Genomic DNA, 14,600 nt, shown 5'->3' with positions numbered 1-14,600 from the left:
TAAAAAACTACATCATTAGAAAAAGTGTAGTAGAACACGTAGTTAAAACACAAAACCAATAAGTACACTGAAATGCTAAACTATGCATTTTGAAATTGCCAAGTAAATCTTAAATCCTAAGTTTATATATGGTAGGCTGGAAAGAGCTCTAATATCAACTGAAGTCAGCAAGTTGTGTGTAGTGTGAAATATATATATAACTGTTCTTTCATGCTCACCACTTCTTCCAAAAAAATATATGCATCTTTTGATGGCTGTCAGTCAATTCTACCAAAGGAAGTGAAGATACAAAGCAAAAAAAATACTCAGAAATTTCATGAAAACAAGTAATTGAACAGAAATTGAGGTAGAGAGTAATACTGAAAAGCAGTGAACATAAAAATCTAAAAGAGCCCTGCACTTCCTTAATTATAGTTCTAAGTATAGGCTGTCATAGGACACTATAGGTCCATGATGTCAGAACTGTTACTTTTCAAAATTAATGTCTGACATGAAGAAGTTACGTGTTGTTGGCTTGCAGGTTATTTGCTTACCGTCCACTTCTTAAACCAGACTGCTTTGATATCCAGCAGAGCCAAGATGTGCATTGGACTCAAGAAATCTGGAGAGGCAGGATGATTAGGCTTGTGTTTTAATGACAAAAGTGACAAGGTACTCTCCACTACTTCTTCCATGTACCTTATGACACAAATGGGAAAACATGGACATAAAACAAAAAAATAATCGCTGAAGTCCTTCCACCAGTAATACCTGAGAACAAACTTCTCATAAAACCTTGTTCAGATAAATCATAAATACCAACAGCATTATCTTTAATTTGATCTTGTATGGGCATTAATTCTTTTTAATACCATAACTAATAAGCATCTATATTCTCCTAAGTTATTACATCTTTTAGGTGCTAAATATTACACTTGTAACACTTGCATCCAAATTATTTCCTGTTCAGAATTATTTAGAACACTCCAAAACCTAGGTAAGCAGCTTAATATGACTAATCCCCCATTTTATGCAACTTCCCCATTTCACTTTTCCAACCCTCTACTTTTATTTCCCCTGTTGTCACTGACCATCCTATAATCGAGCCTTTGCTAAAATTACATACATCTTATGTCAGTAACTATTAAATTAAGGAACAGTTATGGGGTTTTAAAGGCGACATACTTCTCTGGATGTCGAATCCAGGAAGATGGTGCTTCCTTTTGGTACTCATTTAAAAGCCGAACCTGAAAACATAATTGTTAAAATTAAAAAATAATGAATGCATAATGCTTCACTACCGATAGAAAAGATACAGGAAGTTCATTTATACCTTTTTAAGTAAACGATTTACATCTGAGTTAGATACATCCAGACCAGCTGAAATATGAAGAGAATAATCTCCAGAAAGAAAGTGCAATTCCAAGTGTCTTGCTAAAAAAAAAAGAGAAACCCAAAAACAAAAAAAACTTTACCTCCATGACAACAATGACAAAACAGACTGTCTTATGCAGTCTTCATTATAAAAAATTAACTTTTCGTAAAGTACATGACCCATGAAGATTGAAATGTAATTAAATGTACATACCTAAACTTTTATAGACTTCTTTTGTCATATTAAATGGAGAAGAAGAAAAGGTTTTTGCATAGAACCTAAGAATTTTCTCCTAAGGGTGAAAAAAGCAAGCAATGTATTAGAGCCATTAACTGCATATTATAATTGTAAAATAATCAATATATATATTTTCTTAATATTTCATATTATTCATCTAGACATCTGTGCAGATGTTAAGCATATATCTATAAAAATATAGTTTCTGATCACAGAAATCTCCAGTTCAAAGGAAATTTTATTCAAATACATGAACGTCAGCACCAGTGAAAAGCCTCACTGAGTTACAAAGTAGACCAAGGAACATTACTTTTCCAATTAAAATCAGTGACTTGCAATTATTAATGTTTTAAAAGCAATTGTAGAACTCAGGTGAAAGAGAAATATATGACAGAAGCTGGGGCAACTTCTCATTTATTTGGTAATCACTTTAAAGTTTGAAGAAGTAAAGAAGTTTAATTGACATAATAAATATTCTAAAAGCCATTTAAGCAGCTGTCATTTCTTTTCCTCATCACTGCCTGTGTATGTATCATTTTCTCATCACCATGGAGCATAAATCTGACTTGAGCAGGAAATATTTAACATGACCTATTTCACAGAGAAGTTTTGTCTGTATTTTTTTACATGCGTTTTTGCTAAAAGAAAAATTCAAACACCTTCACTGCCATTAAAAGAAGTGCAAATTAGTACTTTGGTGTCTAAAAATCATATTGAAAGCCTGTTGCCGTCCTTTAAACCAAAATTTACTGGAATCTTGTATTTCTATTACTTTAAAAAATAGTTTATGTGATTCACAGACAAATAATAAAATGTCTTGAAGCCTGCTGGACTACTTATATTACGTATGCAACTTCTTACACCTCTTTGGTAGTGCTTTCTTTGGATACAAATCTGATAACTAGATCCAAAACATTCCCTTACACTGAATGTTGCATCAGGATCTGCCAGAGAGATGGTCAGATGCTTACGCAGACTTGGCCAGCTCTGAGAGCTCAGGATATCAGAGGCAGGGGACAAGCACAGCGTCTGCAAAGCTTCTTGGCGAACCTGGAGCAGTCAAAAAGGTAAACACAAAAAACCCATTCACAGCAACCTCTGAAATACGTAATTTACGAGTCAGAGGGAGGGAGAGAGGACAGGAAGGAACAGAACCTGGCTGTAGAACAGATAAGGAATAACAAATACTTATCTTCTGTTATATTTTTACGGCTATTTAGACAAAACACTACATCACTGAGTGGGGAAAATGCATGTATTTGAAGAAGCAATAAAACCATTTTAAATGGGTTTTCAATACTGGGTGCAAGGTTTATGTTCTACTTTCTGCCTGTAATCAAGTATTTTTCTATTCAGGAATATAGCTCTCTAAAGCTTGCAGCTAGGAGAAGCAGACAGTTATTGGACATTGTGTTATACTGCTGAATTTTCATCAGCATTCTAAATAATTTCAAGTAACTTTTTTTTTTCAATTCATAGACAACTGCTATCTGTAGCAATTTATTTCATCTTACTGAAAGAAACTGTAGGACATTTTAATAACATTTAGTAGTATCAGACTTTTTACATGTTTTTCTAATAAAATTCCATAGAATGTTTGTACCAGCTCCTACCTACCATGTCTTTTTCAACTGCCAGACAAGCCCCAGCAAGTCTTATCAAGACAGCACACTCAAACTGGTATTTCCCCAAGCTTCAAAAACACCAGCAGCTGGTGCTGATTGTTGGTTAGAGACACAAATTAGTACTGCCACTGACAGGACAGCAAACCTAACCTGGATTCATATTTTCCATTTGGCAGCAGGTTGTTGCTGAATCAGCAGGCATTCCTCTCTTCTGACAAGGGCAACTCAAAGGGCCACACAGAATTTACCAAGAAGGGCAAGGGACATGTATACAGGACAAACAATGTTTAGTAACTATATTTATCATGAAACAACTTTTTTTTTTTTTTTTTACCTAAAAATGCCAATCTGTAACACATAGACCTCTAAAAAAATAGATACTTGTTGCAACACTAGGTTTTGAACCAGATGGTTACAAACCATGAAATATTGCAGTGCAGAGTAGTTTCTCCACTGAAGGCAAGATAGATGAACCAACAAAGACAAGTTTCCACTTAGGTACATAAGAACTCTTATGTACATACAGGCTGCTCTCCAATATGCCATAAACATTCATTTGTGTGAACATTTCATTTCTGCTTTTATACTTACTTCCTTGGGCTGACTAGGGTCAAGCCTTTCTGCCAGCAGCTGCAATTGTTCTTGACTCATGAATGTATAACTCTGTAATACACATTATAAAATGATCATTAGTATATTTTATTAAACTGAACAGCAGAAGATTAAAATCATCAGTCTTTCTGATACCTAATTTACTTTTAATAATTAGGACTCCAACATTTATACTAATTTTACTATAAAGTCAACATTCCAAATGTTTTCTGGTGTTTGCCCAGAATTAAGATAATGAAATTACTATGACGTATTTTGTTTGCTTTACTTCAAAGTTTTCTATATCTTCAAAAATCCTTTATAATAATTTATTCAGGAAGAAATGTACCACAGTACAGTAGTCTGGAAATGAACTGCACGTTATTTGGCTTCTAAAGTAAAATCACAAAAGATAGATGATGTACTGATTTTATCTCTATCTTTCTATACCATACTTGGATAGGTACTTTGGAGCATATGGGTATCATATTGATCTCATCTAGCATATGATGCCTAAAGTAGCTAGTATAAGCTTAGTACTTAAAACTGAAAGGAATGCAAATAATTTGGGTTTAAGATATAACCAAGATAGGAATAATTAATCTTTCTCTAGGACCTCTCCACTGCCAGAAACTTAACAATTTTACAGTATCATGCTTATTTCATAACACAGAGAGAAAACTCATTGTACTTGGTTGAAGGAGGAGTCACTGTCAGAACAGTTGTCTGTGTAAGAGCCACTGTGACGTTCTTTCCTCGCTTTACTAGCCAGCTCCTTATCATGTATCCGATCTTCTTCAAACTTGTTAATCAAAGACTCTACCACAACCATCATGACATTCTTCAAGGCATGGATCATTTCTCTGTATCTTCAAAGTAAAGATGATTTTAATATATAAGAACATAAAATCACTATGTAAAAAACAGAAGAAGAAATTGCTACATCATGAATAACTTAATATGATGTAATGCTAATTGGACGTGAACTCACTGCATTTACAGAAATTAATGAATACCAAATCTAAATACAAACTTGGAAACCTTATATGTTTCAGTTAAGGATATTTTAAAATTACAATAAAATTCCTTTTTTTGTCCCTTCCAGAACCATTCAATGAAATATAACTATCATAATTCTATTTTGGGATGTTCTTAAGAAAGAACAACATGAGTCCACCAAAAAGGAGGATCCGTCTCTGAGAAAACAGGTCAGTTCTCATTTTTGTTGCACTTTGTTTCCTGTAGTTGAACATCCAATTTTTCTTTTGCTATTAATCTTGAACAGAACCAGTAGAAGTGAATCATCCTGATTGAAGATCTTGAGTACAGGTCATGCAGACAAAATAATTTTCTTTCAACAAAACCAGGGGTTTTCTAAGTACCATAAATTGAAAAATAATATCCACCGGGAAGCAATTCAAGATAAAAAATGCTGCAGAAAAGCATCCTGTTTTAAAATTGTTGATGTTTTATTTCAAATTATTTTTTGCTTTAATGCTACAATTATTTATTTTACAGTCACCAAAGACACAAATTATCATATTCTGCTTTAATATCCTTCTACATGGATAAAAATATATTAAATAGATTAAAAATATAACATACATATTTAGTTCATTGGAGTTTCTTCTATCTTTTTTATGTCATTGTTCTCAACCTTAATTCCGGGGTGAGACAAAGCATGACAAATTGCAATGCAGGGTGGCAATATCTGAATTTCTTAGCACTGATTTTGGTTACAGGTTCCGAATTGTTATTGGTTCAGACCTTATTTTTGCAAAACATGTTATGGAAAAGTGAAAGGAAAACTAAGACAACGAGGAAATAGAGATGTGAATTACATGTACTCACTCTTTCGATTCACGGGCCTTCTTAGTAAGATGTTGGACAAGTGTGTCATAGCCAGGTATTTCACCTTGATTTTGAGCACAGGTACATTTTTCTGTTTCTTCTTCAATCACAGGTCCCACAGTATTTTTTATGTATTGTCTAAGGTATTTCACAAATTCATAGCTGCAAGAAATATGCAAAATTAAAATATAATATGTCCTTGAATACACATGAAACATTTTCAACATTATATCAACAACTACTGTCTTCTCTCCCAGCAGATCTGTTACTCTGGGGTAAGAGTTTATGACTTGCATAGAAATAAACTTCAGGAGTGTAAAATAACACATAGCAGTTTGATTTTCTTCAACATGCACATTATCAGCACATACTGTAGGAAGAAACTACCAAATAGAGGAAACAAAACCAATAGTTAGTTTACCAAATAGCACAACTCCACTTTGTGCTTCTTTTAAAAGTACAAATCCACTCAGACAAAAGGTTGAGGTTTTGTAGACAAAAACCAAAGAGTATCAAGAAATTTCAAATTCCAAAAGAAATATTCCTTGTAGCACTCTGAACGTGAGAGTATAAACTGCGTAAGACTGTCTTAGAGTATAAACTGTCTGGTAATATTATTTATTCATTATACATACAAAATTAGAAGATACACAAAAAAAAATAACTTAGGGCATATGAGAACACCTACGGCCTATGAAATTCTGTGTCATGACAATACACAGATCTCAGTCAAACTGACAAAAAAACTGTCTGTGATTACACAAACAGACCAAAATCAAGGATTCATCACTTTGCAGTCTTATGATCAGATACCCACAGACACTTGCTCAAAGAATAGAATGATCAGAGGGAGATCTCAAACTAAAGACTGTCCCTGGGTCCTCCAACTTAATATTAGCTATAGAAATTGCTAAAGAGTACTGCTCAGAATAAATCAACTTCTCTTTTGGCTAGTTCTGTGATTTTTATAAAGGGCAAGGCAAACAGCAACACACAAAAAAGTAATCATATAGTAACACTAGATGCATAATTTTATTTTCCTTGTATCGAAACTAGATGTGCAACTACTTTATGTGAAGTTGGATAAAAAAACCCAAAAAGCAAACGAAAAAGCACACAAAATTGTATCATGATAGATACTTCCTCACTGGATTGTCTACCTCAGGTTCAATCAGGTATGTCAGTATTTTTCTTTTCCCCTACCTTTCCATTCTTGTTCTCAGTGAAAGTAACAGAAATATACCTCAAGACAGATTGCAAAACATGTTCATTTCTGTTTTCATTTGTGAAACTGTACACAACTCTCCACTGCATGAAATCTTTCATGAAACTGTCTCCCCTTGGTTTTATAAGGCAACATTTCCAGTGTTGTTCAAATGTTTTTGCAGTGACTCCTTCACTCTGAAATATATAGTAGCCACATCACTATTCCCACTACTTTCATGTCTGAGGCTCTAGTCTTCATCTTCTGCATTATTCTACCACCTTAGACATGTTTTGTAACACTTATGTGTTTCAACAATGACAGTACTACTTCATCACAAGCAGAATCAACTCAGACTAATCTGGCAGGATTTACAAAGGAATTACACTTGAGATGGTGTTGAAAATACCTCTAATGTAACAGAAAACGTGCTACTTATGTAGTTTAAAATCCTGTTGTCTACTACTGTACAGAAGTTTTGTACTTGATTCAATTTTCCTTTTCATTAGTTTTCTGAGGATCCTGCATTTCTGTCTTTCCCACATCAAAGCAGGAACAAAGGGTAAACTATAGGCCTCAAAATCTGGTAAAATGACTGTGTCAAAATATGCATGATGCAGAAATAGTACTGCTTAAAATACTGTGCTGAAGTAGAGCACTGGATAGTCCAAAAGCACACACTTCTGGAGCTTGCAATCTGGATGGATAGGTTAAGGAGAAATGGCATCACTTATAAAGGACCATATGACCTCTGATTTTCCAAGAAAACCAGCCTGTACTGCCACGGGTCACAAACAAGACAAGAATACTTCCAGAAATACTGCAGCACCAGATAGGAATCCTCATGTTCTCAATTTAAAGATCACTTGATTTTCCATTAATGTAAATTAAAACTGTTCTCATGAAAAGAAAGGATCATCTTCAGGATCATCAATTTTCTAACACACAAGAAAGAGTCAAGAATTAATTCAAGGTTTCATTGTTGTAAAACGAAAAGCTATATAGGAAGTGCTTCAACCACTTACAGACTTTACTCCCTCACCCTGGGTTTTCTATTAGGTTCTCAGAAAAAAAATGACAGAAATAATTTCAATTTTTTTTTTGTTTGAGCTTTATTGCATATATCTTCTCTAAATAATATTTTTCTTTCAGAATTACATGTCTTTTGACTTTGACATGTTTACAACCAAATTCTTTTACTCTCAAGCTTGTCACCCAGCAACCTACTACTCAAAATTCACAAGAGTACAAGCAACACTGTAATCCAACACAATTTGTAACAAAAACTAAAACTGAGCTAAAATACCTTTTAAATAATCTTCAGAACACATGCAAGCATCAAGATTTTAAGATTACAGTGAAATCTTGGATAAATTTTACCCAACTCCTACCACTGACAAAGGACTACTAATACCTAGGTAAATTTAAGAGAATCCAAATAGTGCCACTTGTGAAAAAAACTGACAGGGAACCAGCTTTCTCAGAAGTTGGGTCACAGAGCTCTGTTTCTTATTAAAATGTCTTCAGGTCATTTCAGCCTGATATTCTCTTGGCTTGTCATAAAATGTGTACTAAAAATCTCCCATGTAGTAAAAATATAATCAAGTTATAACATCATGGAAAGGAAAGAGGACCGTGGGATCTGGAAATCTAGATTGCACAGATTTCACACTGTGAAATCTGATTTAACAGAAGTGTGATGGGGATACATTTCTGTTTTACTTGAAACATAAATTAAAAGAATAATTGGAATAGATATATAAGATAGACAAGTTCAGTAACATAGACTAGAGAGAAAAATCAAATATGGAAGCCAAATGGCCCTCTAAAAAAGTACTCTATCAAGACTATGTTGTCTAGCATGTGTCAAATATACTGAAAGTCTTCAGTGACTACTTCTTCTGGCTCCTTTTCATGTGTGCATTTAGTACATTACGTGTGCACATGTATCAGAGTTCTCTAAATTCCTCCCTCACAAACAGCTCATGAATTACTACTGCAGTAAAAATAGCAAGAGTGGATGGGAAAAAAAGGAAACCAAGAAAATGGCAACATTAATTTTATTCTTTAAATTAGCATCTTCTGAGAGTTGATTAGCGACAGGGATATCTATATATGTATAAATACACTCACATTTACAAAGCAATATAAAATGTAGACGTTTTCCAGGAATAATACAGTTTAACACACATCAACTTCTTCAAAATCTAAAAATAGCAAAAAATATTTTACTTGTGAAAATTCTCATCCGTTTCCTCCAAATGCAAGAGAATTTCTTCTGCACATTCTACTGATGGGGCTCCAGTGATTTTTTCCTTCACACTCTGCAGCAACTGTCTAAGCATAGATTGTAACAGAACTTCATCTTCACTTGTAAAGTGAGACATCTGTAGAAAACAAATAGAAGAATAAGAAACTCTCATAGTTTTGTTTTTCTACAAGACGCTAAGAGAAGCACAAATCCCTTAAATTGCCACTTTTTTACTGTTATCAACAGGATTTTCTATCAAAAGACACAATCACAGACAGGAAATATTTGACAGAGTTTATCTTCAGACAAACTGAAAACAAAACAATCAAATCAGTTTCACTCAAACTCCTGATATTGTAGGACATTATTTTTAAAGGAAATATTACATTAAGAAAAGCTTGAATATTGCTATTTGTACTTGCCCATCATAGAGGCACAAGACCATACAGTAAGCTAAAAACATATAAAGGAGGGAAGGTTTACAGATGTAATGACTGCATCTTGATAAGAAAACTTTATGAATAGTCTCTCACCTGCTTCTCATCCACTATTACTACCCAGTTCTGACTCTGGAATCCCTCTACTCAGAGCTATTGCTGCGCCCACAACTGGAAGTGCAGTCACCTTTTGCAAGGGCCAGGTGGAATTCTCTAATTATCTAGTTTAACTGCCCTGTGCTAATCAACAGCAGTGACCTGACAGAGTCCTGTCAAATTAAAAAGAAACTGCTGGGAAATACAAGGAGGAGAAGAAGCACTGAGAAACTGGAAACATCTGTCAAATCCAGAAGACAGACAATCAGTTAAATTTTCAAGAGCTGCAAAAGAAGAGTTTGATTAATCAACAGCTTAAAAATATTTATATGCAATAGAATAGTTTCAAACTTCAGTGGCAGTTTTATATATTATATATAAACTATAAGCTAGAAACATATATCTATTAAATATATTAAATATAAATATATATTTCTAGCCTATTTAAGGAAAAAATACTTAAGAGATATTTGACTTTTTTGAATTAAAAATTAAAGACTCTCTAAGCACCTGTGAATAAACAGTACACACACACTTGACAGAGACAATATAGTAAATTACTGTTTAAGTATCACACAGTATCAACCAGAAAAAAAAGGGGAAAAAAGAAAAGAAAAAGAAAAAAAGGAAAAAAGTCCTTATAGCACCAGCTGGAAAAGTTATCCTTTATGAAAGGTAATAGTTCATCAAGGCAGCACTTTTCTGTGGTAAGTAGCACAGTTGCTGAACATTTTACTTTAATCTGTCATTATTTGATACTAACTCAATCATCTTACCAGAAATTTCATTAAAACAAACTTGGAGTAAACCAACAAAACACCCCAAATGCAGTAATCTTAACTCCCTGATTTGCAGCCCTCTTTTTCTTATAGAATCGCAAGATATTTAATCAGTCAAATGCACCTTTAGGTCTATATGAACAGCAGACAATATCCCAATCCTAATCCCCTGAAGCAGGAGAGAAAAAAAAAAAAAAAAAAAAAAAAAAAAAAAAAAAAAAGAAGCGCCTCACCAAGTATTTTAGTCTAACTAGGCATTTTTAGAAGTGCAAGATATCCAGATACTGACTGATAGTGCAAAGCCCTGCTCAGGTTATTCATAGAGAGAAATCATGAGGATATTGGAGCTTCACCTCCAGTTTGCCTTGAAAGGTCTTAACGCGATTTATGTAATCACTAACAAGGATACCTATCTTATATTTCATTCGTAAAGGTTTGTGGTTTGTTGTGGTTGGTTTTTTGTTTGGTTTTTTTTTTTTTTTTTTGGATGGTTGTTGCTTTGGGGGTTATTTCCCAGCAGGGATATCGCCCACTCAGTTTCCAGGCAACATTTAAATAGTCATTTTCTCCCCAAATTACAACTTCACCAAAGCCCACTTTGGGCAGTCTTATACAGGTCCCGGCACTATCCCAAATTCAAATCCTGCCCAACTCAGGGAACGGTTCAGAAGAGCCTGTTGTAGCCAGCATTTATCTCTACACAAGCCTTCGCCTGGGCAGGGAGGCGATTTTAGCGGCCAGCCGAGGAGAGCAGCTCTCGGAATGCTGAATCCCTGCCCCTCCTGGCGCTCCACCGCCCGTCCTTCGGCTGGGCACCAACCACGATTCGTGGGATAACCCACGCATGAGAAGAGCAGCCGGTCTATTCCCGAGAGAGAGAGAGAGTTGGGAAAAGCTGCGCCTGCCCAGGTGTTTCCCTCAGCTGTCGCTGACAGCGCGGGTGAGCTCTGCCGGGGCTCCTCGGATGCGCTCGCCCCACAGACCCGCTCGGCTCCGCCGTGCTCCCCCCGCCCCAGGAGCCCCGCATTCCCGGGGCGGCTCCGTGCCCGCGCCCCCGCCCCGCCGGGATTCACCTTGGGCGGCCGCGGCCCTTGGCAACCGCGGCGCCGCCGCCGAGTCTCGCCGGGCCCTGGAAACATCGCGAGAGGCCGCGTGGGCCCCCTTGCCCCGCCCGCGCGGGCGGCGCTGCCGCGGGGCCGTGAGGGCGGCGGGGAGTGAGGGGGCGTGAGGCGGTGCGGGCAGCGCCAGCGGGGGCGGGAACCCTCAGCGCTCCCCGGCTGCAGCCTCCTCTCTCTCCAGCCCGGTGGCCCCCAGGTTTCCCACTGAAATCATTTGTGCCGTTATTCCCAATTTACATCAGCAGGGGAGCAGGTTGTCCCAGTAAATAAAATAATAAAAGGCAAGGAATTTTTCAGTCCACTTTAACTCTCCATTCTCTCCTGTGATGAAGGAAATGTTACAAAAATAGCAGATAGTATTTTTTCTCTCCAGCAAATAAATGAATAACACAAAAACAGCAAAAGCAGTTTGATATGAAGTAACCTCTATTAGGTCAGCTATAATAAACCAGAATTTGGTTACCATAAACACTCATAGAGATGTTTGTCAGTGCTTGCATGCCAAGTGTTACATAGTGCATTATTATCCTTTCCTCCTACATTTTTCTAACGATTCAGATGGTGATGCTAATCTTCCATGATGATGTGTCGCTCAAATGTTAATCTTCCATGTCAGGCTAATCTTCCATGAGGACTTGTTCCTTTAACTGGGCCCGTAGCCCCTTCAGTTAACAGAGCTGAACTTAGTTGTGGGGACCCACTTGCACAGTAGAATTAAGCTTGTAAACTGCAGTATTTCTATTGAAAAGGAACGATTCAGGAGCAACACAAACCTCTCTTACTGCCAGTTCTCAGAAAACACATTTTGATCAGTTGCAATGAAGTTTCTGTGATACCTTTAGCAGTGAGCTCTGCAGTGCTTGGATGTGGTCAGTGCTCTCAGGTACCCACAAAATAAAATTGGAAAAATTGTCTGCTGACTTCTGCTTGCCAAGGGGCTCTGGTAAACTTACCAGAGTCCCATTAGTTTGGCCATGCACTCTCCCCATCTTCTAAGTGTGCTGTTTGGAACGGGCTACAAGTGACACAAGCTTATTCCAAGTACATGCCAGTCTCTTCCTTCACAGGCAGCAGAATGGTTTGCTTATTTTCTGTCCTCATACCAACTGAGAGGTTCAGTGGTGCAACACTTCTAATTCCTTCGTCACTTCACGAGCACTGATTCAAGTGACAGCATCTCAGTTTCATAGCTGAGAAGGAATAGAAAAAAGTCAATGTTCATTGTGTTCAGCAGTCCTAGTCCTTACTGAAAAGCCTTACTTTAAGCTTTCCCTGTCTTATAAAACACCTTATAAGAAAATTTGCACTTGTAGTGGCATCAGAGAAGGATGTCCTCATGATGCCTGCAGTGTTCCTGAAATCCTTCCATTCCTTTCCACTCTCTCCCACCTTCTGTATTGCATCCAGATTCTTTAGCCACATTTTGCAGCCATTGGCATTGGAGCCTTTTCTTGTGAGCAAAGCTGGCAGAACTGAGATGCCGTTTGCCATGATTATTAGGATGCATCCAGGCAGACACGCTCTGAGTACGATACTCCAGAGTGAACAACACTATTCTGAAGTACTGTGTGTTTACGTGGATGGATGGATGTCTGTCACATGAGTGAGGTTGCAATCACTATAACATTGTTCATGTGGATTTCACACTGGTGAAATTCCACTCTCTCTTAGTATAGGAATTCCTTCTCCTTAGTAAAAATATTCCAGATGTTCTCTCTCATTTGTACAAACAGGAAAGCCTGGCTCCTAACCCCGGTTCAGGAAGGCATGAGAGAAAATAACTCTTCATAAGATCTCAGCATTGTTAGAAAGTCACAGTGCTGACTTCTATAATTTAAGAAAATTAAAGGAAGAAATAAATAAATAATTTCTTAGAGTGTGTAGCATATAAGGTGAGCAGTTTCCAACTGTGAAACATTATAGGAATGTGAATAATTTAAGTATTGTAGAGAAGTTTAATTTAATTGATACGGTTTTCTCCCTATACCTTGAACGTGTCTCAAAATTTGAATTATCAGTTTATGCCAAATTTCTGTAAATTTAAATTTTTTCTGCAGTGTCTTCAATGTGGCAGATCAGAAAAAAAGGAAACTGTGGAAAACAGAGGAATCTTTACAACTGGTAGTAGTAGTGGAAACGGCTTGTGTTGGTGCCCATGTCATTACAGCAAGGACATAATCTCTCTCCCCATGTTCTACTCTTTCTAACTTTTCTCTTTTCCTTCACTGTAACTTCCCACAAGACCACTCTTTTTCTGGATGACACACAAAGGTCTGGAAAAATTTTGATTTTATGTAGTTGATGCACAGCTGTTACTTTCTCCAAGACCCTTTAGCTAAGACTTTCAGCAGCTCTATATATAGGACCTACTAAAGGCATTGGGGTTCAGTATTTGATTAAAAAATTTAGCATAGCCAGTATCTACTGAAATTCCAGTTTATCAGCCTTTCTTTGGCTGATACAGCTTTCAAAGGATTATATACTAAAGAACTAAAAGGGAAGGCAAACTCCACTTGACTAAGACAAACCCAACCAAACCAAACCAGAAGCAACTTTCTATATTCCCATTTCAGAGCTAAATCAAGATCAGAAGGAGCCAAGGTCTCCTCACTTCAGAGTTTCCCAAACTGAAACTAAGATATGAAAAGGAAGAAATAAATTAGGAAAAGAGAAATAAATGTGAATTCTGGTTCTGGAGGTAGCACAAGAAGTCTTCACCACCTTTCTGCATCCCTTAAGCAGTTTTTGAGCCTCCAAATAAAAGATGAGGACACTTGATCAACCCTTGTATGAATGTGGTGGCATTTGTTGCTCTCTCACATCACATTTATGGCAGTTTCCCAAATTTGGACGAACAATGAGCGTGTTTTAAGACATCACTAGATCATAATCTAATCATAAATATCAAAAAGGAAACTGCTTAAAATACTACTGCTGATGGGAAAATCTTTTAAAATAATCTCCAAAGGAAATTTTCTGTTTTGGAGACCATCTGTCCTTTCCTCTCTGTGCACTCTGGGGAAATACTAAGCCCTGGATAGATGTTTCCGTTAAAAC

At 36.6% G+C, this 14,600-nt stretch overlaps 1 protein-coding gene across 3 annotated transcripts in view; it reads right to left on the bottom strand.

The window, feature by feature from the left end:
• Nucleotides 1-11,556, bottom strand: part of TBC1D32 (TBC1 domain family member 32) — a 71,673-nt gene extending 60,117 nt beyond the window's left edge. For 2 of the 3 annotated variants that reach the window (XM_083857002.1, XM_083857003.1), the window contains exons 1-10: nt 11,499-11,556; nt 9,095-9,249; nt 5,659-5,820; nt 4,499-4,676; nt 3,808-3,879; nt 2,516-2,641; nt 1,568-1,646; nt 1,313-1,413; nt 1,165-1,226; nt 534-678 (exon numbers count right to left, since the gene is read on the bottom strand). In XM_083857002.1, coding sequence (XP_083713128.1) covers nt 534-678; nt 1,165-1,226; nt 1,313-1,413; nt 1,568-1,646; nt 2,516-2,641; nt 3,808-3,879; nt 4,499-4,676; nt 5,659-5,820; nt 9,095-9,249 — 1,080 coding nt within the window. In that variant the 5' untranslated portion in view covers nt 11,499-11,556. Of the gene's footprint in view, nt 1-533; nt 679-1,164; nt 1,227-1,312; nt 1,414-1,567; nt 1,647-2,515; nt 2,642-3,807; nt 3,880-4,498; nt 4,677-5,658; nt 5,821-8,995; nt 9,250-11,498 lie in introns of those variants that run through there. The other variant, XM_083857004.1, reaches the window with a different exon arrangement.
• Between the last annotated feature and the right edge of the window lie 3,044 nt (nt 11,557-14,600).

This window comes from Zosterops lateralis (genome assembly GCF_965231275.1).
Source record: "Zosterops lateralis genome assembly, chromosome: 3".
NCBI classification, from domain to species: Eukaryota; Metazoa; Chordata; class Aves; order Passeriformes; family Zosteropidae; genus Zosterops; species Zosterops lateralis.
This window is presented reverse-complemented; position numbering and strand designations above follow the sequence as displayed.